This window comes from Corvus kubaryi, unplaced genomic scaffold (assembly GCF_017639235.1).
Source record: "Corvus kubaryi isolate FWS band 111438036 unplaced genomic scaffold, C.kubaryi_AGA036_p1.0 37354, whole genome shotgun sequence".
NCBI lineage: Eukaryota > Metazoa > Chordata > Aves > Passeriformes > Corvidae > Corvus > Corvus kubaryi.
In genome coordinates, this window is record NW_024581116.1 from 7,021,331 (window position 1) to 7,048,713 (window position 27,383).

Consider the following 27,383-nt stretch of genomic DNA (forward strand, 5'->3'; position numbering starts at 1 on the left):
ATCTCCTACCTCCAGTGAAGCCTTTTCCTTATCTGCCTCTCTTCCTACATGAATCCTTAATGATTCTGTCTCTTTCTCTCAGGCCCACAACTTCTGGTGGCTCAAGTCTGACCACATTTCCTCTACAGGTAGTGCAAAGTTACTCCTAAATCAGCCAAAACGTTCAGCAAGATTAGCAAGAGGTACTTCCTCTTTTAAGTCCCATGCAGAACATACTGATGTAGCTTCAGATATTTTCCAATGCATTCACCAACAGCAAAGGTCACAGAAAACTTCAAAATGTCTTTGGCAAGGCAAGTTACACACAGGAGATAAGCATTTTATGTATTATTTTTAGTATTTATTTTATTCATGACAAAAAGGCAGTATACATATTAACATTCTGAATACCAAACAAACGAAACTGGTTCTCCATCACTTTCATGGACTAAAAATAAAAATAACTACAGTAATCAATACAAAAATACAAAAAAAATTACAAAATTACTTTCAAATTAAATTTTAGCAAAAAAATTTACTACTACACAAAGTACTGCATTTGTTCAGCATCATGCTTGTTCTAAAACAAATAGGAAAATACACCTAAACTTCTACACACTAAATAATTGACAACTTCTTTCAACTAGATTCTGAGCATAGCTTCTCCTTCTTCCAAGAAAAATGCTGTTACAGCTGAGGTTGGCAACAGCAGCGGTACACACCAGAGAAAGAGAACTGGGCATAAAATACACAGCCAGACCTCCCAGGAACTTAATCTAACAATCATAACACATCCTTGTAATGCACTTCTGAGAATCTTCATCAACAGTGGCAACAAGACATTCTTTATATTTACAGAAGCAGTATAATCCTGAAATACTCTCAATTATCTAATCTTTACTTGAAGCAGTTTGAGTATCAGACCTTCAGAAAAGGAATTACTATCATGAGTTAGTCTCATTATGAGTTGAAAACAAAACACACGTTTTCGCAAATAAATCTAGCATTTGCAATTTGCAGGACATAAAAATAGTACACACAGCTGTTTTTTTTCTTATTCATACATCATTTCTAGGCTCCATTTTGTAACATTAGAGAAGCAATATTCTACAACTACATACAAGTTAAAGCACAATACACGTTAGCAAAAAACACATCTAACTTAAAACATGCAAGTATTACTGTACACAACATGTCTGCATTTAGGGTATCCAAATGATTTTTAAAAACAAGAGATGCCCAAGATCCTACTTTTCCAACTGAAAGACAGCCAGAAGTCAGAATCACTGTTAATTAACACTGAAGTGTCAGTGTCTCTACATGGCACTACAATGAACCAGCACAGCAAGTGTAAAGTCATCGCTCAACTGAGTATGTTGCACAATACAACCTTTGTGTTTTATACCAACAGCCAGCAGTATGTCTAATTATTGACAAAGAATGTGCCAGGTAAGCTTACAATTTTAAGCAGGAAAAACATGACATTTTGAAATATAAAGAAACAGTGCAATATAAAGAAAATAATTAATCAAAAATGGCTACGAGCCCCCTTTTTTTAATCAATATATTAACATAACACTACTGATATTTTAAATAGTATTTATTTGAGAAATTCTATCTTACACATTTTCTGATTTGTTAGTAATGGGCATTTTTCACTTGTAGACTGAAAATATTATAAGCTTCAAGAACAATTCACCAGCAGAGTGAGCCTTGTAAAGATCAGCTGGCATTGTCTCACCCCTTATTTATTTGACTTTCTCAGACATGTCTCTCTTACTGAAAAAAAATTTAAAAATCTGTTTTCCAGATAAAGCTTTCGGGTTTTTTCATACGAATTAAATATATTGGGGGGGGGGGGAAGGGGAAGGGATGTGTGTTTTTAGGTCTTCTTTTCTTCTACAGATGCATTAGATTTGCTGTCTATCATTAGTGTTGTATTCATTTTCTCAGAAATTCAAACAATCACAGAATATACAAAGAAAACCCCTCACACTTCAGGACTCTTCATACTTTATCTTTGTCCAAACAACTCAGGAAGGAGGTGAGGGGAAAAAATAAAATAAATAAATTAGTAAATCAGAAGAACAGCTGATGAATTCATACCATTTCAGACTAGATACTGAAAAAAACCACCCTTCTAAGATACACAGTATTACCATCACTTCTCAATTCTGAAATCTCCTCCTCCCACAAAGAAGAAATAAAGAAAAGGTTCTGTATGTTTCCCTTTAAGACACAGTATTTTGACTTGACAGTATATTGACAGAACACCTGGAGATAACTCCCTCTCTTCATTCTGATAGATGGGGAGGAAGACGCAGGAGAGAGATCAGTGGACCACACACACCTGGCAGAGTGAAAAACCCCAAAATGAAGCAACTGAGATACCAAGAGAACTTCAGAAGGGACAATGGCATCTGTACATCAACGGCTAATTGAAAACAACTTAATGCACGTCTCTCTCATAAAGGGGGATCCAGATTTTTGGCTTAATAGTAGTAAACATTCTCCTAACAAGAAAAACTGCTCTCCCATGGAAACTCTGGAATCAGAAACAAAGAAAAGAATATGGCTGGCATCTTTGTTTTCTGAACACCCAAAACATGGATACATCAACACTGTAATCCAGATGTTACTGCACAAGAAGTTTTATATATATATATATAAACTTTGAAAGCATTCCAACAAAAAGGTTGTTTGGTTCATTTTGATTTGAAGTAGTGCTTTTCTAACTGCAGCCTACTGATTATTCAACTAATTCTTTTGACAGTAACTTCACACACTGTCTTTCCAGACTGTAGAACATCTAAATCACAAGTCTCAGCCAGTAGCAGATTTACTCTGTATTATGACAAGAGTAGCAGTAGCAGTTTTACTCTGTATTATGACAACTTTTACTTTTCTTGTCATCATAATGCTTAAAAAATCCCAACATCTTCACAGTATTGTCCATCTTTTGTAGGTTTTCTTTTCTTTTAGTGTTGTGTAAACTCAGATCCTTTGTTAATGATATTCCAGCAGCCACTTTACCAGACTTTCCTCTTTGAAACTTTTTTATAGCTAATAGTGTGCTTCAAACGGCTTTTTTGTTTCTCTTTTTTGCCTGACTTCTGTCAGCAAAATCAGAATTTTCATCATAATTATGTTCTGGTTCACAAACAAAAGCATAGTAACTAGAATCTGGCCACTTCACTTGCAATTCTTTTTTCTGATTAGAGTCTGTCAACCGGAATGGGACAGCACCTACTGTGAGAGCAGACTGCATGGCCTGCAGCAATTAAGGCATCAGATAGATTGCTATCCTCACACAGAATATCCACCTCTAACTTCATTTCAGAGCTATAGTGGATAAAATGAAATATGAGACCCGGTTTATGAAGAAGCTTCTGAAACAGAAGTATAGCTTCCTCACTCCAGTGTTCCCCCTTGCCAGGAACTGTATCATGCAAAGAGCAAGAGTGTGCCAAGCGTGGCAAGTATAACAGACTTTCTGGAACAACTTTAAGTTTATGGATATCAGAGTAAGGGATGCTTCTCAGAAAGCCATAATCAATAAATGTAAGAGCAACAGACTGACTTGTTACTTCACTAATTTCTGCCCTGTACCACTGTGCTTCCTGCCCAAACTCAATCAAGCAGCTAGCACCAAGCGTCACATGTTCTTCTGACAGAGCTGGCAAGTTGTCAGGAAGGTCAGAGAGCATCGATGACAAGTTTCGCATGCAATCAAAGAAGACTTCAAACTGGATGCTGAAGTTTGAAGGATCAGTAACTGCAGCTGCACACCCAGGATATGTTCTGCCACTACGCAGCAGCATCCACATGACTGAATTTATCTTGAATGATGTATCAAACTCCTTACAGTGTGTATTACCACATTTTTCTGGTCCAACAATTGTCCAACAACGACTTAATAGTTGGTTCAAATACTCCTGAAGTGTAACTTCTCCTATTAAAATATTTACCTCCCAGACATCAAAGGATTTCAAGTATCTCAAAAACAAGATCCTTATTTCACAATCCAGGAGTGCACTTGCTACGCGGCCTAAGTGAATTTTCTTCAGGTTTTTAAAACAAATCCACCTACAAAAAACAGCTTGTTTAGGAATACTTTTAATCTCATCACTGAGCATCTTTGCATTATTTAAGGACACCATCTCATATGTGCCATAATCCATGAAAAAAACTAGCATTAACTTTTCCCTGACAAACTTCTTTATCACTTTTGATCGATACCACTTTAAGTTCCTTTCAGATTGTGTAATGCATTCCAGTCCTTGTTCAATGTCATCCACTTTAAGTAAACCACTTCTTTGTGCTTCTTTGTCAAGCATTACATTTAACTCATGTAGTATTTGCACATTTTTAAGTAACTGCACATAAAATTCTCCACTCTTCAAAATATTAACCACTTCTGCTGCTTCTACTTGTCCAGAATTTAAAACTCGATGAAGGAGACTTAAGGATTTTACAGAAATATTTTTCATCCTAGTAGCCTTAGTTTTATTTTGACCACCTAAACTATTCTTAGACTCTTGAGGACTACCATTTTGTTTAGGTTTATTTTCCAAAGCAAATACCGATCTGCTTTTCCACCTTGTGCTGTCTATTTCCTGCAAAAGGCTGTTAGACAAAGACTCTCCATCACAAATTACATCTATTTCCCATTTTTCTCCATGTTGCTGTAAGAACTTGCAAGCTACTGCCTTGTCGCTTACTGTTCTTGCAAAATAAGCAGCACTTTCCTTAGTCCAGCTTTCACCAGGAACACTTCTTACACTGCTAAGGAAACAGTGAACACTAAACCTTGGCAGAGTTAAGAACTTTTCTGGAATCCTGCAGATTTTTGATGAACTTACAACTGCAGCATTACCATAGTCAATAAATTCTACCTCATAGGAGTTTCCTGGTTTCAGAGTTTTAATAACTGCTCTATAGTAAAAACAATCAGCATCGTGCTCTGCTACAATGAGATCCCCTACCATGAGCTCATCTAAGCGGTTTTCACGACCTCTATTCTCCAAGCTTTCGTTTAAATCATCTGCTAGTTTTATTATTAAGTTTTCATCCTCTGCAAAGTGAACATAGAAACTTGATGGACTATTCATATGAGAAATATAACCTGCTACTTCGGTATTCACCTGGATATCACGTTGAGGAAGACTGATTAATGTAGGTATATTTTTATTACTCCTTTTCTGCTGACCTGTACAATTTAGTCTTTCATTATGAGATTCAGAGAGAGCATTTACAGTTATTTCCTTTGAATTTAAAGCACAGTAAGAGAGTGAGTGAGAAGCAGGTTGTTCACTCCAAGGTTCCTCTCCGTTCTCCAGAACGGCACTGAAAGTATTTCTAAAACCTTGCTCTTTGCTGTCCTGTAAAGTTTGCTGTTTTGAGAATCCACTACACAACTTTGGTGAGCTACAAGCAGTTTGCTCTTCATCTCCAAAATTCTCACCAGTATCTGCCCGGTAATATTCATCATAGACTTGGCATTTCACTTCAGTTTTCAATTTAAGTATTTCAGGATCTTTAACACTTACTTTATTAATTTCTTTGTCATCTTTCATGTGATGTATCTCTCCTTCATTACTTCTAAATTGCTCCATACGGCTTTCCTGTGCCAACTCTTCCAATACCTTTTCTTTAATTTTCTGACTTACTTTGAGCTGTCCATCATACAACTCCACAACAATCTTTCCATCTGATTCTCTGGATAAGATTACAGCCTTCAGCAATTTACCACGGAATGTTTTCACAAACCATGTAGTAATTCTTGCTGGAAATTCTGTCCCCCTAAGATCTGATAGACAGAATTGAATAGCTTGCATGGGTGTGAATAGTAGGTCAGTGGCAGAATCTGGAATAGGCATCAAGTGGTCTCTCTCCACCATACTCTTATTTCCAAAATCCACATAGTCAACCCAGAGAAAGGATGTCGATTCCACAGGAAAAGCCAAAGCTCTGTAAAAGAGACCATCTTCCACATATCTGGCTATACACAGTCGTGTATTGCCAGTATGATAATTTGCATTATTTGACATTTTACTAAGGTCACTAACCTTCTTCATCAATGCCCCAAGAGTTTCAGTGTTTCGATTAAGATGACAATAGAATTTTGAAGGACTATTTATGTGAGTTATATAAACCTCCTCCTCGCTTCCAATTTTTATATTAAAAGATGAATAGCAAAAACTGTACAGAGAACCCAATGATGAAAGGTTTCTCAGTCCAACATAATCAGATTGGGTGAGACCACGTTCTCTGAGGAATTCCTCTACACTAGTAAGTGGAGTCTGTAAGTCAACTACATTGCATAAACAGTTGGGGCTCACAAGAACAAGAGCATAAATGGTGCAAGTCAGTGGTCCTCTACAAGAAGAAATGAAGTCTTCAAATTGTCTATGCACTTCTTCAGACCAGTTAATTGAGTTAGTCTGTAAGACTACATTTTTAAGTCCACATCGAAATGCTTGACTTTCTAGAGTTAGGAAATCTGGAAGAACACCCTGAAGATCTTTAAGTGAAACTCTTTCCCGATAACCATAGTCTACAAAAACCACATCAACTTCATTTGTGGATACCTGCTGCACAACAGCTGCTCTGTACCACTTCCCATCCTTGGGACACTTAACAACACAGGCAACCTGTCCAGTTTTGTAGGGACTGGTATGATCTTTATAGTAAGTCTGAATTTGTCCCATTAAGTTATCTAGCTCTGGCAGGTTGCTTTGCAGCTGACATGAAAAATCTGATGGGGAAAAAATGCAAGAACATACCACTTCATATACAGCTCCTGGTTTAAACACAAGCTCTTTATAAACTAATTTTTCCTCACATACTGATTTATGCATTTTAGAGACAGCACCTTCTCCAAAACAAGATGGCACAACAGATTCTCTAGGCACTGGCAGCACACTTAATGATTTTTCCTTCTGAAGTATGTCTCCATTTCCAGTTACCTTATTTTTGCAAATATTACTGGTGTTCTCTGCATTGATTTTTTCTTTTTTACATTTGAGGTGATTCCTGTTGTGCCGCTTTTTTGCTGCCCTCAGAACAGAATTTGGGGGCTTTAGCTGATACTCAGCATAACCAGCTTGAACCATACATGCGGCAACATTTCCTTGCAGGAAATCAGTATGACACTGCACATTAACAATGTACTTGTTGTTTTCCTTTCCAATGACATGAAGCAGCAGTGGTTTGTTCAACACCACATTTTTGAAGAAATCAGTTTCTTTTCTAACCCACACACCATCAACAGGAAATGTGTGAGCAAGGGAACAACACATAGCCAAAGCTGGTAAATCAGAAAACTCAGGAAGCAGTGTTTTCACATTGTGACAAGGTATTGTATCTGTATTTCCAAAATCCAAAAAATAAACCACAATGCTAACACGAAACACTTTTGTGACAACAGCCCGGTAATAACACCCATCCCTGCTATACCGGGCACAGCACAGCAACCCAGGTTCTGGCTTTTTAAGGACCATCTCATCATCTCTACATTGACTGTATGTGCAAGCAATGTTTTTCATCAAAGCCTGAAACTCATTATGGTATCTACATGTTTGAATCCAAAAGTCAGATGGACTTATGACATAAACTACAAAAGCTCCATAAAAAGAGTTCATTTGCATCTCGTCACTCTTGCAGTGGCTGAAGAAAGAAACATCCCATTCAGGTAAGCAGGTTTTTGTATCTTTGTTTCCAGAGTAATTCTTAGGTGAATTGTTTCTCTCAGGACTTAGTTTGTCGTTTGGTGCAACACTTCTGGTTTTTGTTTCTAAAAGCGAGACACACAGTGCAGCTTTCTCATTCCGGTTTTCTGGATACTCAGCATTAATTCCAAGATTTTGTTTTTGCAGAGTTATGTAATACAAGTGTTCAGTGTTATTGTATAAATCAACATGGACACACACAGAAGTTTGTCCCATTAAAGCCTGTGTAAGTTCCTTGAGCTGAAATTGTATTACTGTTTCATCCTGACTACCAAAACAAGACAGCGTACACAGAAATGAAATCATTGGTAATGTCAAAAACTCAGCTTTAAGTTTCCGAATACAACTAGGTGGCACAGCTTCAATAATGCCAAAATCCATAAACCAGACCTCCATATGGTCAGAGAGAAGTTGTTTTATCACTCCTCTATGCCACTGTCCATTTCGCCTCTTGGCAGCACAGAGTAGCCCTAAACTATCACAAGATGTAGTATTTTCTCCAACGAGAGCTTCATAGTACAAATGCATAGCTCCTGTCAAATTTTCCAACTCTTTCTGCCATTTCTGTATCTGACAATAAAATTTATTTGGGCTTACTGCACCAGTTATTTTTACATCTTCCTCACTGCCAACAGGTAGACATGGGAAGAGATGATCTGGACCATGCCAAAAATCTGATGGTTTCTCAGAATTATTTAAGGTAAGCAACTCCCTGAATGGATACTTCTGCTTCAACAGTTGCGGCATTCCCTTACCAAGCATTCCTTGTGGCAATGCTCCTAAAGTTTCTACAACAAGACAAAATGAATCTCCATCAATAAATTTACCTAGCTGCAGTTCAAGAACATCAGTAATAATCTTAGGCACTTCTAGAATAAACAGCTGATATGGTGTAACAGCCTTCACATGACCTGTGATCTGTAATCCCACCAGAGATGAAAAATAGTTAATGGCTTTTGGACCCCATCTTTCTCCAAGAGGAAGTATGCTTGCAAAAACACCCAAAACCACCTTCGGAGGCAGCTGAAACAATTCATCACAAGCAGCAGCAAGATGTGTTTCCTCAACAGCCAACACATGTCCAGTGTCTATAAGAAAAGCCTCACAGATATTCCCTTTCTTTCTCAGAACTCTTCCTCTATGCCATTCTCCATCTGTGTCTTCCACCAAGCAAGATCCACCAACACAGACATCATCTTTTACTTTGAACACACGCTGTATTTCATTTTGTAGTATGTAATAATCAAGCTCACATCCTGCATTGTATTGAGCCTGGAACACTATAACCAAGGACTCAGGATGGCATTCTACATGAGTTATCTTCAATTTCTTATCTATTGAGTCTGGTGGAGGAGTCAGAGATTCCATCCTGTCTGCAAAGAAAAGGAGTATGATCATCTTGATAATTTTCTGTATTTTTTTTTTTGCAATTAATTCATTACATGACATTTGTTTTCAAAATGGTTTAACAGCACATTATTAAAATTCTGGTATAAATGTATACTAAACATCTAAGAATGTCATGTTTTAGGCAACTAGGATACACTCCACACATTTCTCTTAGTAAAGACATGCTCAGATAACATGAAAAAAAGTACCTCTGGATTCACTCACATGGTTACAGACTAGTTTTATCATTTGAGATTAATTTTTAACCAAAATGTTGCTCCCACAGTAACACCGAGCTATTCCAGTCTGTTTCTTTTTGCTTTTAATATGTAAAAGACCAAGGACTCATCCCCTACTCACCCTGCTTTTTCTGTCTAAATCACTTCTTCAAATCACTGACAATTTATAGCTCCGTGCTTTACTGTTTACTCTGGCCGTCTGTACACTACCAGTTGTACCAATAGCGTATTTAAGGTTCTCATAATTGCAAGGACATACTGAACCTATCATATATGTGCAACATTTCTGCACTGCTCATCAAACAGCAACTGTGCCAGCTGTGTTTTGTACTGTCTCAACGCTCCAATTCTACAGTTTAAGTATCTTCAAAACATTCAGGTACTTTTCTGATCTATAATCCAGTCTTCAAGCTTAGCGTCCAGTTCAATTCATATGTCAGTGATTCAGTGAATCTGTGACTTCACGTTGTTTAAAAAGGATGTGCATGACCATAATTTAATAAAGCAATTCCATTAAATAAACTGCTGTTCTAACAACGTAATTTGAGGAAGACAACATCAAATGCAAAGACAGTGGATAAACACTCAAGGATAGTCTGGACAAAGATAAACTTGATTTATTCATTTTTTTGTAAAGCTGGAACTTAAACTTTCAGTTTCGACTACAAGTTATCAGGGCAAAATCCTCCTTAGCCTGCAAAAAATCTGCAGTGAAACTGTCATGATAGTTTTCATCACAAGCATATGTGAAGTAGCTAGTGAACACACAACCTGTCTTCAGAAAAAATATTGATCTCTATCATTCTAGATCACAAAAAAAATAGAAAAATAAAAAAACCCAAACAACTCAAATACATAAATGAGCACCCCTACTGTAAAGCTGTAGGGCAGAAGGATGAAGGACGCATATCTCCTAAAACCAACCAAAAAAAACCCCAATAACAAAACAAAACCAAACCAAACCAAACAAACAAAAAACCACCAAAACCACCAGCCACCAGAAAAAAAACCCTCCCAGTAAAAGCAGTTCCAAACCCAGAACTAACAAATTCCTGCTTCAGCAAGGCCCCTTTTTTCCATTTTCCCCTGTAAGAGAAAGTGAAAATCTGGGTACTTTTAATGAAAGAAAACAGCCTTAAGGAATTGGTTCTGTCTGCCTGGAAGAAACATTTCATCACTACAGAGACTTAAACTTTTGAAGGGGCCTGACTGAAGTTCTGCTCCCTTTTTTCCCCCCCCTTCACTATGCCCTATTTGCACTAACACATAACATATTAAAACAATTTGTGCATTAACATTTGCTTGCCGGTTATCACAGCCTCAGTAACAGCATCACACTGATACAGCCACATTTCTACAGTTTACAGAATGGCCTTTTGCTGTTTACTCACCTTTCCACCTCATACAGCTTATTCATTCGTAACACACCTTCTAAAGGAAACACAGCCTGGTAATTAACAACTCTGTATCTCTACAAGGAAAGAGAATAGAAAAATCATTAGAAAAATAGACATAAACTAAATTCTTGTACTACTTCTCTTACCAAGAGCAGCCGTGCTGGTATGTCCTTGGGGTGTTTGTTGACAAGAAGCTCAACGTGAGCCAGCACCGTGTGCCTGCAGCCCAGAAAGCCAAACACAACCTGGGCTGCATCAAAAGCAGTGTGGGCAGCAGGTCCAGGGAGGGGATTCTGCCCTTCTGCCCTGCCCTACTGAAACCCCACCTGCAGTGCTGCATCCAGCTCTGGGGTCCCAGTACAGGAAGGACATGGACCTGCTGGAGTCCATCCAGAAGAGGCCACAAAAATGACAAGAGGGCTGGAGAACCTCTCCTATGGAGACAGGCTACAGGATCTGGGTTCTTCAGCCTGAAAAAGGGATGGTTCCATAGAGATCTTACAGCACCTTCCAATATCTAAAGGGGCTGGAAAGGGACCTTTTACAACGGTACAGAGCGACAGTAAATGGAGGAATGTCTTTAAACTGAAAGGGAGTAGGTTTGGATTAGATATTACAAAGAAATATTGTACTGTAAGGGTGGTGAAGCACTGGAATAGGTTGCGCAGGGAAGCTCTGGGTGCCCTATCTCTGGAAGTGTTCAAGGCCAGGCTGGATGGGGCTCTGAGCAACCGGGTCCAGGGGAAGGTGTCCCTGCCTGTGGCAGGGGGGTTGGAACTGGATGAACTTTAAGGTCCCTTCTGACATAAACCATTCTGTGATTCTCTAAATCCTCCTCCTGCTGAACTACACTCTTAAGATTACGAAAAACAAATTACAAAACTAAATCCACCTCCCTAAAAGCATGGTCTGGCTATTCTTTCTTCACTGAAGCTCAAAAAAACACACCGGTCAGAGGAACATCACACAGGCACCTACCACCTACCTTCTAAACAGGAGTGCTCACACACTTGTATTTGCTTGCAACTCTTCAGCCATCAAAATGCACACTTCTATCATGCACCACTAACTTACAGACAACTCATGACATAACAAAAGGACTTTTAAATGCAACCAAATGCAAGACACAAGACACAGGTTGAGCTGCCTGTGCTCCAAAGCAGCCGCTCTGACCGGAGCTGTCTGACGGCGCACCCACCTGAGATGAGCCGGCCACGGGCAGCCCGGCAGAGGCTGTGGCCGCCAAGGGGGATCCACGAGCAGAGCCCAGCGCCCTCCAGCAGCTGCCGCAGCAGCCTCAGCGCCGCGGGCGGCACCACCGAGCGGCACCGACCGCGCCGCACCCCCAAAATGGCGGCGCGAAGCGCGGCCGGAACGTGCTGCCCGGGAACGCGCGTGCGCAGCGGCACCGGCCGAGACTCGCGCCCCTTGCGTGGGGCTTAGGAGGGTCCGGGCTGAAGCTGTGAGAGCGCTGGTTCGAGTCCCGGTCCCGCCTTCCCGCGGGGCCCTGCGGTCTAGTTTGCTTTCTTTCTAGGTTGTAATTTATTTGTTTGTTCGCGTGCTTGCTTGTTTGTTCCCCGCCCCCCCTTCGCGTTTGCATGTTGCAGGTGTCGTATGTTTAAGATGTCACGTGAGCTTTGGAAAAAAGGGCCCGTGGGTCGCAGAAGTTCCTGGAGCTGCCTAAAGACGGCTCGAGAGTTTTTATTCTTTCCCGTTAGCACAAAGAAATTCTCTAGGCTGAGAAAAGCCTAGAGCATCCTCATCCTAACAGGGTTCTAAGTGCTGCCCCACTTGTTTTTGTATGTACGTCAGGTTTTGGTTTGTTTTTTTTTTTTTTCCTAGGGGGTTGAAGGCGGTGTTGCTTTTCTATTTTGTTAGGGGTTTTTTTACAGAGTATAAGCTGAAGTATCAAGAAAACTTGATATGAAGTATACTCCTGTAACATGGTATGTCTGTAACTGATTGCACTCTAGATGTTGAGCTGTGTATAATAATTTCTAAGGGTTTATCTTCAATTTTTGCCCTTTGTTTTCCCCAAAATGTCAGGATTGCTGCACCATAGTTACACTTTGCAAAGTTAAGAGAGAGAAAAGCTGGGTTTGCAATACTTAGAGATGTAGTAATCTTCAAATGCGGCTATCATATTAAAGTATTGTATTTATTGTATGATATTGTATAATGTATGTTTAAAGTGGTATTGTAGCTACTTGGATTAGCCCTGAAATTTACAGGAGTTCTTAATTTGATTTTGCAGGTAAACCATCATATTTATCAGGGTCAAGTATTTGTAAGAGCTTCTCAGAATAAAGGCTATACAGGTCTATCACTGATAGAACTTCAATTTCATGTTTCTGGATAAAACGTCGAGTTTATCTATGTAGTTTTGCTTGGTGTCAGTTTTCCCAGTGTTGTGTACTATGAAAATAATACAGCTAGCTCTGAGTTTTCATCTTTTCCACTTTCTTGAACCTTACAAATTTTGTATTGTTATTACCAATGTTTCCTTCCATCACTATTGTGAGGAACTCATTAAATATTTTTTCTCTTTTATCCAGTGTGGAAGGTTAACAAACTCTAGTAAGTCATTTTTCTATTTCATTGACAAAAATAAAATACAGTTGAAAAATAATTTTATCATGTGAGGCTTTACTTTCTTAACAAATCTTGACTAATACAAAACCCCAAAGTGAACCTCAGGTTGTTCTTTGTCTATATCAAACTACTGAACAAGACCTATTCCAGAATATGTCTGTGTCCACTCGGAAATGTCTTACCAGGAAAATTCTGCTGTGACTCTTTATATGCTTTAAAATACTTAATGAAAACCTAAAATTAAAAAAGTCTCTGTGCTTATGAGAGGATGAAGTGTACTGTAAAGAAAGTAAAAGTTTTCTTCAAAATATCATAAGTGAAGCTCTGCTGCCAGCTGCCTGCCAGGAGGTAGAACACGGTGCTGTGTGAGTGAGCACCTTGATGAATTTAGATAATGTCTAATCCAGGTCTAGCTAACTTCCAACAACTAGGAAAACCAGTTTTGAGGGGGGGGAGCATAAGGCAAAGTTATCCTTTATTGTAAAAACTGAGCGGCATACTGAAAAATAGTACCCAAAGGGTGGGTTTTGGATAATATAGAAATTCATCACCCAGTCTAAACACAAGTAGAGTGGTGCTGCAGAGTTCTTAAGTTGTTCTTGGCAGGTGGTAAATATGTATTTGCTTTGATTTGAGCAGTAGAAAAATGACAGGGAAAGGTTGCAATCTCTAGGATACCATATAAAAGAAGGAGAGGAATTATCAGCATCTTCTCTTCTGTTTGAGTTTTGTTCGAAAGTGAGTCTTATTGAATTCCTTGTGGGGGGGGAAATACCCAAAATCAGATAACCATGTATCTCGTAGGAAGGCAAGAGGCACAGACTGCAAAAGGATGAGAGTATCTCCCCAGTGTAGAAATAGAGAAGGGTTTAAGTCTTAGTCTTCTCCTTAATGGTTCCTTCTGGGGTGACTAAATAGCTGAACATTCATGGAGCTGGTTCTTTGCGCTGACTGGAATGAATCCCATTTGCAGCACCTGACCTTCACAAAGAATTATGTAATGGTCATAACTGCTTTCATTCCACATGGGGAAGGATGAATTAAGCAACACATATCCTGCTTTTAAGCCCAACAGCTATTCTGGGATCTGTCCTTAGTTTTGCTAAGATTGTTTCTGAATATTAATATCATAAAACTGTTTCTAAAATAGGTAACTTATTTTTCATTCTTAGGAAGGGCAGTCTGTCATAACAAAGTACTTTGAAACTGTCTCCTGTGGGATTGAGTTAGTTCATGACGTGCTGAAGTGTATGACAAGAGGAAATACTCCGTGCCTTAGTTCCATCCCTCTCAGCTTGATTCTTGTGCAAACCTACAAATACATCGGTGATTTCTGATTACCAGAAACATTTTTTATGGTATGTCATTATTTGCTTTTCTAAAAGGTACTGCAGCATTCCTTGTCATAGCATTTATGTTTGTCTTTTAAGTAAATAGCTGTGAAAGGGAAGATGTAGGTAACACGGAGGGCTGAGTGAGTGGTGACAGCGGAAATACAGGACATTTCGGGGTTCTCAAAATGAAGAGTGAAGGCACCTCTGCCTAAGATAAATCTCACAGTAAGTGAATCATTTTATCCAGATCACCCCAGGTTACTTGTTTAAACAATGGCATTTACAATTAGTAATTGGGGATTTAAAAATAATCATATCATTCTATTATGTTTTCCTGGGAAAATCAGGGTCTCTTCTGAAACATTCATATAACAAGATCCATATAATACTTTTTTTCCCCGAAGTCTGAAAGTTTCGCTGTTTTTTTGTAGTATTCAACAAACTTGATAAAAGAAGTGGACTTAAAACAGTCATCTCAAAACAAAAGTTTGTGCCCGTTTTCCTACTTTGTGTTTGAATGTGTATCCTTGATGTGTTCTTAGTTTGTGTTTCTGTTAAGCTGGGCGATTGCCACGAGGTGGCAGGAACAGCCACAAGTTCAGCGGGATGCTTGGAAATACACTTGTGTTTGTTCCACAGAAGGAAGGAGCACAGGAGTGATCAATTCAGCGTGTTCTACCATGAAGTATGAGGGTGCATGTGCTGGACAGTTTCACCAGAAGGGTCATCACATTTATCACACGGTCTGAAGCTACTTTCAGTGTTTCCAGGTAACCTCTTGAAATATTTTCAGTCTATTCACAGCACCTGTTTATTCAATACACAGTCAAAATTTCATTTCAGATAGTTTATTAAATCACAGGTCATGTTAAATCACATCTTTTAAACTATGTTAATATCATCACTTATATGGAATTGGTCAGTAATTCAGCAGCTTACATATAAGAAATCAGAGGGTAGAAACAGCTTTTACAAAATACTTTCAGTAGCAGATAACTGAATCATAGAATGGTTTGGGTTGGAAGGGAACTTAATCATCACCATCCTGTCATGGGCAGGGACACCTTCCACTAGTTATTGTTGCTTCTTAAAATACACATTGCATGTTTCAGTGACAATAGGTGTCAGAGCAGAGAGGTTTGCCCTTTGTGTCAGAAGATTTGTCCATTTTACAGATGAGAGAACAAACTGAGAGTTGTTAAATAGTGGGACAAAGCAAAAGGTAGAATTTCTGTTAGTAGGTGCCTCCCAAAATAGATGAGTTTTGCCATACAGATTACACCACACCAGTCCAGCTGTGGAGATACAGACCCATATTAGTGATGAGATTGAGTTTCTCTGCTGTGCAATTTGTATGGATGGGGCTGTGGGGTAATTTCACATCACTCTGTAGCCTAAAGCATCATTTCGCCCCACAGTGCAGAGGTGTGCTTGAGAAAACCCTCCACTACAGTTTTCCCTGGTACCTGTACCTGCTGTGCAGGAAGAGAGACTCCTCTACATCAACAATTCCTGTGGCACAATCAGAGCAGATCTGCAAAGTTAAATGAGTGGTGCTGGTGACCCAATATTGAAGTCAACAGGTTTGAAGGGAGGGAGGATTATTTAAGACTAGCTCTAGTGTAGTCACATGGCCTGGATGTCTGCTAGCATTTGAGATCATTTCATTCCAAAGAATTTGTGTGCTGCAGAATAGCAGTGCTGACCAAAGCAGGTGTCTTGGGGTGGTATGGTAGGGAGATTCACTTCGTGTTCTAAACTAAAACTAATATAAAAGCACCTCAGAGGAAAGCTTAGAGTTAGGCACTCCCTGGGTAAATTCCCATTTCTTCAGCTTGGCAGTGCAGGCGTAGGGCTAATAGAGCAATAGAATGACCATACAGGAAAAGCACTACCATCTTCAGAGTAGAACTGTAGTAATTTCAGTTTTTTAAATCCATATAGTTCCATTTTGTATAGCAAATACTATATTTCTGAATATCTATAGATCCAAAAGTTTGGTTGTTTAGTAGGAGCTGAGAGATGGAAACAAAGCCTGTTAAATCATCTAGTTGTCTCTGAAGAGACAAACTGAACAATCTTACTGGCTTTTAACATGATTCCTTTCTATGGTTCATATCAGTTAAATAAGTTCTGGCCCCAACCCTACAAGCTATATATGAAGAAAAAGCCACAGCCTCTTGCAGACTTTAATGAACTGTGGGTGTCTGTGTAGCTACACATTTTTGATTATGCAGATCTGACAGCACTTGAGAGTCTCAATTCATACTCCCTTAAAATCTTATTAAATCCATTTGTGAATTTTAGACATTCAAGTAAAAATCAAACTTCCCACCCTCTCAAGAAAAGAATATTTTTTTGCCCAGGACACTGTCTATGCATCTTTGCACTGGACACATAGTGTGTAAGGAATGTAGTCTTACCTGGAATCTCTATGCAGTTTTCATTTAAACATAAAAACATACATCAAAAAAGAAAAAGGTTCTGGTATCTAAAGTTTTTCCATCTCATAGTGCAGGTCTATAATCTGTAAAAGGCCTTTCTGTTTAGGAGTGTTGAACATCTCCATTTCCTAGTGTAACGGGTCAGAATCTTTTATAAGCTGATGTCCATGGTTTAAGCTAGTCCAGTATTTGCTTTTTGTCAAAAGCCTTACAATGTTAGACTGCAATGTTAATCATTATATCCAACTTGTTAAATATTTTACATCTTGTCTCTGTTTACAAACACAATGAGTTCTCTAAAACTCTTTTCTGATTTTTTCATTGGCCGTTAGTGTGAAATCTGAAATCATAGTGCAAACAATAGTATCATGGAATGGTTTGTGTTAGAAGCGACCTTAAATATCACAGAATCATAGCAGAGTTTGGGTTGGAAGGGACCTTTAGAGGTCAACTAGTCCAACCCCCTTGCAATGAATAGGGACATCTTCAGCTAGATCAGGTTGCTCAGAGGGCTGTCCATTATGACCTTGATTGTTTACAGGGGTAGGGCATCCACAACTTATCTGGGCAACCTGTTCCAGTGCCTCACCACCCTCATAGTAATTAGTTTCTTCTTTATATCTAATCTAAACTTTCTGTCTTTCAGTTTAAAGCTGTTAACCCTTGTTCTGTCACAACAAGCCCTGCTGAAAAGTTTGTCCTCCTCATTCTCATAGGCCATGTTCAAGTACTGGAAGGCTACAATAAGGTTTCCCCAGTGCTTTCTCTTCTCCAAAGTGAATAACCTCAATTCTCCCAGCCTGTCTCCATAGCAGAGATTCTCCATCCCTGTGATCATCTTTGTGGCCTCATCTGGTCTCACTCCAACAGTTCCACATCCTTCTTATGTTGAAGGCACCAGAACTCCAGGTGGGGTCTGATGAGAGTGGATCAGATCCCTGAAGAGGCCAAAGTCTGCTCTCCTAAAATCCAGGGTACTGAGTTTGGTGAGCACTCTCTTCACTGCTCTAAGAGGCTTGAATTCCACCATTTCTTGGTCACTGCAGCTCTGCGGCCCTTGAGCTTCACATTCCTCACCAGTCTCTCCTTGTTGGTGAGAGTGAGGTCTAGCACAGCACCTCTCCTTGTTGGCTCCTCTGTGACATGGAGAAGAAAGTTATTATCAATGAATTTCAGGAACCTTCTGGATTGCTTAAGCCCTGCTGGTTGTCCTTGCAATAAATATTTCAATGCCTGAAGTCCTCCATGAGGACCAAGGTTTGTGAATGTGAAGCTGCTTCTCCTCTGTAGAGTACCTTATTCCCTCACTCTTCCTGGTCAGGTGGCCTGTAGCAGACCCCCACTACAATGTCACCTGTCCCTGCCTTCCCTTTAATCCTGACCCCCGAGTTCTTGGCTGGCTCCTCATCTGAGGCTCCTGACTGAGCTCTGTGCACTCCAACTGGTCACTGGCATAGGGGGTGAGAGTCCCTCCTCACATCCCCTGCCTGTCCTTCGTAAAGAGCCTGTATCCTTCCATTCCAGCGCTCCAGTCTCAGGAGCCATCCCACCATGTCTCCATGATGCCGACGAGATCACAGGCCTGCAGTTGTGTGTATATCTCTAACTCCTCCTGTTTATTCCCAGTCCTATGTGCATTTTCATAGAAGCCTTTAAACTGAGCCCCTGGTGAAGCAGATTTACTGGCTGGAGTGGCAGGAATTCCTTTGTGCTGCTCTTCAGCTGCTCTTCTGCTGACCTGTGATCCCTCTCCAGCCTCTTGGCATCTCTTGTTGGCACTGGCATTGACTGATAGGAATGGAATGGATTGAGGTTCCCTTTTCCCAGCAGATCTCATCAATGGTCATGACAACATACACTTGCTTTTCATACTTCCAGCACAGCCTGCTCTTTTATATTAGCACATGAGATGTTCATATATGTGTGTGTGTGGACTTTAGCACTAGTTCTCTTTTTAATGAACAATCAAATCCTACCTCCAGATAGGCAGTGTGCTGTGTACTTAGATATCTGCATACATATTTTCATCCATTTAGAGGTTAGTTTATAAGTAGATTTTAAGTTAAAATACCTTAAAACTGGTTGGTTGGTTGGTTGGTTGGTTGGTTGTTTTTTCTGGTAAATTTTAGCTATTTATACAGAATAAAGCAAAAAATGTTTCTCCACTATGGTCTTTCAGACAATATACTGGATAAATATGATATAGTACAGAAATTTTAATTACTGTGGGGTGCTGATCCATCCTTGGAAATGAAGTACAGGATTTTGTCATCACATGTATTAAAGGGAAAAAGACAAGCTGAAAATCACACCAGCCCTGGGAGAAAATTTTGTCCTTATTGAAGTCCATGGCAAAACTCCCACTGAATTCATTGGGGCAAGGATTTAACTCCATATATTTAAACAACAAGAAAAGTATTACATGTGTTACTAATACTGCATGGATAGTAAAAAGCAGACAGATTTTCCGTGTCTATCTGGCTCTTCATTGTTTGTGCTGCAGATTGGTTTTGATTCTCAAGTCCCCAGAGCAAAAAAATTTTCACTTTGGGTATCTGCTTGCACAGTTAAGACTTACAGAAGGGCATCCATGTGCCTGTCAGCAATTCATTGAAATTTTCAGCTGTGAATTTGTTTGTAGGATCAACACTCCAAAGAAGTTCGTGCCACAGTTGAAAGATAGAATGTATTCAGTAGCATGATTTTTCTTTGGAAACTCACTCCCTCTTGACCCAGGGCTTGGCCACATCCAAAAGATTATGTAAGTTGCACCTCCTGATCCAGGCTTTGTGCTAAGCTCTTTTCCCAGCATTCAGTCTACTCTTAAGTTTTCCCTTCCCTGTCATGTAAAGTAGTGCTTCTGGGCAGGTGGAGATTTCTGCTTCAAATACTTTACTTTTCTTTGCATTCTAAGCCTTGTAAAACACATTCAGACCTTGTACACAAGTTTCTGTTACCAGCTCAACTGCCTCAGTGCAAAACCAAGCCCCTTTATGTTCTACATAGATATGCTGCAAGGATTGCCTAAAAAAGGCTGAACAAATATGGTTCCAAATATTACCCCATGGATTTCCATATAAATTCTTATAAAAATACTTCTTTTTATATATATATATATATAGATATTTCTTTATACAGTAACAGGGAATGTTCTAAACTAAGAAGCCATAAGGAATTACTGGGTGTTGTTAATGAAGTGTACCACTTGTAGGTTAAGAACAGATTCCAAGTACTGAGGCAGCCACTCATCTTCAAAATGAGTACCGTTCCCAGTAAAGTTATGCACATGTACAACCCCTGTGTGCACAAAATTCCCACATGCTGCTGAACATATCTATCAGCTGGAAATACTTCCTGTGCTGAGACCAGTATTTAATATACCCAGTATGGTCTTGAGTAGTAAACGATGATCTGCTAAGATTGCTACTACTGTATCTATAGCATGTGGAGGTAAATATGAACTCAGTAAAAGAAACCTCATCTAAAAACTGTATCTATACTCTATACAGCTTTTTCATTCTTCCTCTATGAAGAAAATAAAGTACTGGTAATGTATGCTTCTGAAATTAAAGGCATGGCATGGAAAGGAACCTCCTGATCTATCAAATCCAGTCTGTTGCTTTCACCAGCTGTCTTATACATGACTCAGTTCTTACTTGACAGGCTTCATATGAAATTTGTTTGGTTTGATGTTTTTTTTTTCCTTCTGCTGTTTTTCTTGAAATGTTCAGATACAAATGGTTTTTTGGTTTGAAATAAAATATCTTTACTCTGCTTGATAGTTGCATGTATGGAACAATTAAATTCTGTTTTGTTTAAAACACAGCAAACAAAGTCAAATTAAATTTATCATTTCAATTATTTAATAATTAAAGGGAATTCACACTTTATATTACAAAACCTACCATTACACCATTACAAAACCTACCTCCATCAGAGAGAAAATTTTCATATACCTTTTCTGTCTGGATTTTAGGTGAGGTTTGTGAGAAGGAAGTTGTCCTCTCCTTTGTTTGATTGCAATGTATCATCAGCTTTATTAAGAGCTTTCAGTTAATAGAAACTACATTGTATAGTCCTCTTGATCAGTGTATTAGTAAATTACCACACAAATTAATAGTACTTAATCTGTGTAGGAAAAGCAGGTCTGTGTTTATTACAAGTGGAGATTTTCAGGTCTAGCTACTTCAAATTATTGTTGACGCCTGCTGTGTCATTTTCTGTCCCTGCGAATGCCTAGAGTAGTGCAGTGCTCTTATGCATACTTTAAGAACACGGATTACAAATATATTAAATGAGAATCTTATATGTATATCTTAATCAGTACAATAATCCTGATAATTATAAATAATGCTATTGTGAAACTCTAAAAACCTGCCTTCACTTCCACTGGAAATGGTACATAGTGATTTTTCTACATATTTCATCGGACAGACTACATTGTTACTTCCCTAATGTAAAAGGAGGATTATTGAAAGTAGGAATTACTCATTCTCCTTGCCATTTTCTTTGTTCCATGGGATAATGGAACTGGAAAAGGTAGGAGGAGCTTGAGGGTTGCATTCATTCAAATGGTCATAGCAGTTCATGGAAGTGAATCGTTTTCTTTCATGTGGCCTGTGTCAGGGTGATCTTTCAGCTGAACAGGTCAGTGTGGTCTGAAATTGAGCATTATCTGTTGATCTGAGCCCTGCAGTGTTTGCTTTACCTAATTCTTATCATTCTCCATGTGTGTCCATCTCCGCCCTCCTCCACTGAAAGAACTGCACAATGTGCAAAACCCCCAAAGGTGTTATCAGGAGGAATCTTCCATAAAAAAATAGTTAAGTAAGGCAGAAAAATAAGTAATTGACAAAATACAGCATTATCGAATAACTATATGCTGCTAGGAGCACATATCCAGCAAAATAAAAATCAGAATATAAATATATATTGAATATAAGAAAGTTTATAAGCACAGTAGCTTTGAGCTGGCTGCCATGGGTAAGCAGGAAAGACGTGATTGCACAGTCTTCACTATGGATTGTGCTGCTGCATGGGACACCTTACACACATGCTTCAGTTCCTCCTCTACTCTGACATCATCTTCTAGTAATGTATTTTGTGCTTCCTTAGACCATTCTCCCCCACAGTCACACCTTCAGTTGCAGTGTCAACAGACACAGAGAAAAGCTGCTATGAATTCTCAAAAAATAGCTAAGCTGAAAGTCAAGCTATGTACCAGTTCCTTTCAGTATTCAAAAAAAATGTGAGAAAAGAAAAAAAAAAATTGGAACCAGGTTGTTTCAGTGAGAAATATTCTTCTGAAGATGTATGTTTTTCTCAACAGTCTTGGCACTTTGGGGACTTCCCCACCCCCCAGAAAAAGAAACAAAACAAAACATAAATTGGAGCAATTTGGGAGCAAGTAATATATTAAATTAATTAATGTATTAAATCTGAAAATCAAACACAAGTATAAAAATAATTTTTCTTTAAAATCTAGAAACTTTCCAGGAACTTCAAAAGACTGGAGATATTTTGTGCTAAATAAAATAAAAATATCTGTAATAGGACTTTTGTTCCAGCTTTAATTTTCAATGAATAGTAATTAATAGCTATGAACTTCTGAGACTCTTTCAGAACTCTGTCCTGATCTGGCTTTGTCCTTGGCTTTGATGCTTAAAGTGAGACACAGAAATTTTTGGGCCGAAATAACCATAATGTAGGTAATACACTCATATGGGTTTTGAAACCGCATAAAACTTCACATCTTAATGGGTTTTGAGGTTGCACAGACTTTCCAGATTTCGCCCTTAAGCAAATAAATCCTGCCTATTTTGCACTTTACATGCCCACCTGTCTTTATGATATCTTTTTTCAGTTCTTGTTAAGCAGACTAATGTTTGGTCTCTTTACCGGTGCCGCATCAAACTCAACATTTATTTATCAAATTATTTGCCTTAAAATAAGAACATTCACATAGATGTCATTGAAATCACTGGAGACAGCCTAGTTCTGATAAATTTATTTTCAATCTCACTTAATTGCTCAATAAGGAGTAGGTCAGCACTGTGATACCAATGGTTCTCTAAGTTCATCTCACAAGGCTTCCACCTTCATGAACTGACTTGAAATTGTGTCTCGAAACCTTTATTTCCCCCTAAATAGAAAAAAAATCCTATAGCACTAAAAGCAAGTGATACTTAGCACCATGTAAAGCAGTGCCTGTCATTTTCTATCAAACTAAAATAATTTTGGGATGAGCAGATCCAATTTCTATGTCTTTGTTTCCAGATACTTCAGAATTGAGGAAGACTTGATAATGGGCATCTCTTAAGTATGCCTGCTCTAGGAAAGTCTTACTGTATAAGAAATTCATAGCTGCTTGTGAAGTACAAATTTATTTGATCATTTTATTCTTCCCTCATAGGAGATGGTGCTGATGTATGCCACTTAAGTGTGTTTGCCCAGATGGACTGAGGCCACATTTCAAGAGTGTTCTAAAAACCGGTAAAACAGTGGCTTGAGAAAAGGGTCCTTGCAAACAAATGAATGGTAAAGATGTATTGGTAATTTTCAAGGGAAAAAAACACAAACTTTTGCAGGCAAGCTTCACCAACAGGACTACACAAAATAGACTAAAGAGTAATGGTGCTAATCCGTGTGACTTCTGACATCAAGCTTTCCTTGGAGTCAATGAAATAAGTCACAGTCATGGTAACTGCAGGAAGTAAATCACTGAAGATAAGCAGTATAACTGATCCAATGGTAAAGCAGAACAAATGAAGATAGCTCAATCTGCAAAACAGCACCTTAAAACTTGAGCGATTGTCCCTTGAATGTGGTAAACACGCTGTAACCATTTGCTAAGTCATACTAGAAATTGTGCATATCTAGAAATTTAAAATCCTGGATTTGTCTTGAAGATTGCTGTGCTGCTAATGATTGTACATTATTACCACTCAATGCTGTTAATTGCATTCATTACCTTCTGGGCCTTTTTAACCACTGACTTAACTTTTTCTTTTCTGGTCCAGGCATATAGATACTGTCTTTTATCATTACTTTAATTTGATGATAGTTTTTTGCTTTGCTTACACAGAGTGCTGGTCCATGTCTGCTAAAGAATTTCAATTAATTACAATATTTCTCTTTTGTTACGATTGGGTATTATGGAGCTAAAAACATATATGTTACTCTATAAAATTTACACATCGATATCATGACCCTGACCTTATATATGTGGGCACTCTTTGTTCACACAATTTATTCTACAAATACTAGATTTCTTCGTCTATGTTAATTCCAGGAGTCAGACTAATGAAAATAACTGAATTTAATCACAACATCAGATCTAGGGAAGTTATTATTCCTTTTTATGGAGCATTCTTCAAACTAAATCTGAGATACGCTGTCCAGTCCTGAGGCTCTGAAGGAGAAGAGAGGAACTGACAAACTGAAGAGAGTCTGGAAACGGGGTTGGGACTGTGGAGTATGTGACATGTGACGTGGGACAGCTGCATTTGTCCAGCCTTAGAAAAAGAAAACTCTAGAGTGGTCTTGTTGCTGCCTCCAACTACCTTGGATCCATCTTTGAGAAAGTGGAGCTGCACATTCCCAAGGGGTGAACAGTGGAAGACCGAGAGAGATAAAGTGCAGCAAGGGAAATTCCACTTGCATGCAGAAAAGAAAGTTCATTGGGAGCGTGATCATATGGAAGCCCAGGTTTCCCAGAGATTGTGAAATCTCCATCCTTAGAGATTATTCAAAAGTCATCTGGATGTGGCCCTAAGGAGCCTGATCTGACTTTGAATTCACCTGTGTTTTGAGACCAGATGGCATCCTGAGTTCTCTGCCAGCCTAATTTCCTGTGCAGTTCTATGATCAAACTAGTAAAGGGGATCAACCTTTCAGTGCTTACCCCCCATAATTTATGAACTTTCCTGTACAAAGTTTGGATTATTGTTACTACCACAAATGAAGACAAAAGATACATAATATAGCCATAATTGTTAAACTAATTTACTTTCTGTGTAAAAAAATAGGAAAACTAAAGATTCAGCTGCATAAATAGCACAGAATCCCTCAAATTTTAAAGGATATGTAAGGTAATGGCACAAATTTACATAACGTTTGATCTAAGTTGATATCAAACATAAGAAAGACATGTATTTTGGGTGGTCCAGATTCAAAAGATGCAGCTTTTGAAAACATTCTTCAGCTGTGTCAATTGGATGCTTTTAAATCCCTATAATGCTGCAGAAATATCTCTGTACTCTGAAACCATTTTTAAAACATTTCCTGCCAGAACACAGGGATACAGTTCAGACTTGAAAATACCTTCTAACCTTAAATAGCAGTAACTCCAATATTGCTAACAGCATTGTCATTCATGTTGGTGCTTTTTACCAAAATATCCAGTGTAGCATATTTATAGTGTATCTACTAAAATCCTAAATCCTTCAGGGATTAAATGCTCTTAACTGCCAGATCTATGTAGTCATGATAAGTAACTGACTGCCATAGGAATGGATTCTGGAAGAGGAGATAATTTTCTTTTGGCCTTTTCCAGTTGCCTGACCTTTTGGAAGAGTGTAGCCAAGGTGTTGTTACTCTCTTTTTATTTCCTTCCCACCTGAGATGAAAGGAATGAACATGCACTGAACCTACCTGTGTGTAATGCTAAGAAATTGTCACTGGGAAAGAAACAAGACTGAAATCCAGTTAGGCCTGTCATGGTCTTACACATCAGCATGTATCTGAGCCATAAAACAGGACTGGGCAGAGCCACCACTGTCACCAGCTGTCACAAGAAATTAAAGGGAACCTGTTCTTTGGAAGTAGAAAGACTTGAGCACCAGTTTGTATAGAGTATGGTGGTCTTGCAGTTAATTACCAGCCATCACAGTGGCAGCTCTGACAACTGAGAAATGGGCACCATAATAATGAGATTTATTAAATTTGTACTGTTTTCTGGTGACACTAAGACCATTATCTGGGAGTGGAACATGAGTTCTTTTCTGTACTTAGTCAGGAGTGCATTTAAACAGCTGACATATACCTGATACCTGTTGATGACTGTGTACTTGCTCACTTGTTTATCTCACTTTTCTGGCTAGAGTTTATCATTCCCACTGGGATTTCCTCCCCCACCCCCTTCTTTGTTTTATCATCCAGTGGAGAATGAGGTGAGATAAGTAGTTGTGATGTCTGTTTCATAGTAGACAATGGAACTGTCCTGGATATAATGGTTCAGATCCAGTTTTATTGAAAACACTCCCAGGACTATCTCCTGGTACTTCCTCTCTCTTACATGGATGTGGAGGTGCTCAGGCAGGGTAGGCTCAGGTATGCTGCAAGTGCTGCATAGTAGGTTTTTAGCTGAAAATAACTTTGACAAATAGCTTTGTGGTTTTTCTCAGCTGCAAGGCCCGTGAAATATTTGTGCAGGGAGTGCGAGCCTTATCAATAGTGCTGACTCTACTGCCGTTTATCAGTATTGCGCATGTAGGTTAAAACTGGTGTCCATGAGTGAACGAACTCAAGCCTGAAACCAGTGACTGCCTGTACCTCCTGTTTACCCCAGTCCTTATCAGAGAAGTTATAAAGAAGCTGTTCTACCTGAACTCATTCAGATTATAAAGAAGCAGCAAGAAATACCACTTACCTTTAATTGCTAAGATGCCAGATACCTGGACTTTGCACATAGCAAATCTCTTTTGGCTGCAACCTTTGCACGGCTCAATAAATATGTCTGCTGCATGGCACTGAGCTCATGGAGTTAGTTACAGAAAAACAAATAAATTACTTGAAGTTAATCATGTAAAATTAGCAGAAGGAAACACTGCTCTCCAGTAAATGTATGCTCTAATTTGTTGAATAAAGAAATTACTTTAAAAAAGGAAAACAGTCTTTGTCTTTCAGTACTGTTAATTAATAGCAGCTTTATATAGCAATGTTTGAATTTTACTCAGACATGAAAATAAGATATAAATAAACAAAAAAAAGTAGCTTTTGGATAGAAAAAAAATTTAATACATGCCAATGTAATGCCAGATGCACACTGATACACTTTTTGTAAAATTAAAGCCAGATAAGTAATTCAAATTGTATTGTATTTGTTTTTCACCTGAACTTTTTTAAAATTTTTTTTTCTGGGAAGAGCAAAGAAAATTCATGTGATATTTCAATAAATGTCACCTTTGCATTTTTCAATCAAGTAAACAGACCTATTGTTACAGTTTTAATAGTTGGAATTTTAAAGAGACTTGCTCCTGGAAGAGAATTCCTTAAGGCA

At 38.7% G+C, this 27,383-nt stretch overlaps 1 protein-coding gene and 1 long non-coding RNA gene across 2 annotated transcripts; one reads left to right on the forward strand and one right to left on the reverse strand.

The window, feature by feature from the left end:
* Positions 1–327: 327 nt before the first annotated feature.
* TDRD15 (tudor domain containing 15) lies at positions 328–12,179 on the reverse strand. Its single transcript, XM_042032903.1, has 3 exons — positions 11,933–12,179; positions 10,729–10,810; positions 328–9,082 (listed from the first exon to the last, which is right to left on the reverse strand). The coding sequence occupies exons 2-3, from the start codon at positions 10,739–10,741 to the stop codon at positions 3,195–3,197; spliced, it is 5,901 nt and encodes a 1,966-aa protein (XP_041888837.1). The 5' UTR covers positions 10,742–10,810; positions 11,933–12,179; the 3' UTR covers positions 328–3,194.
* Positions 12,113–26,997, forward strand: LOC121666894. The gene is made up of 4 exons (XR_006016829.1): positions 12,113–12,268; positions 14,499–14,684; positions 15,300–15,430; positions 23,517–26,997. It is a non-coding gene; the product is annotated as an uncharacterized LOC121666894 (long non-coding RNA).
* Positions 26,998–27,383: the final 386 nt, after the last annotated feature.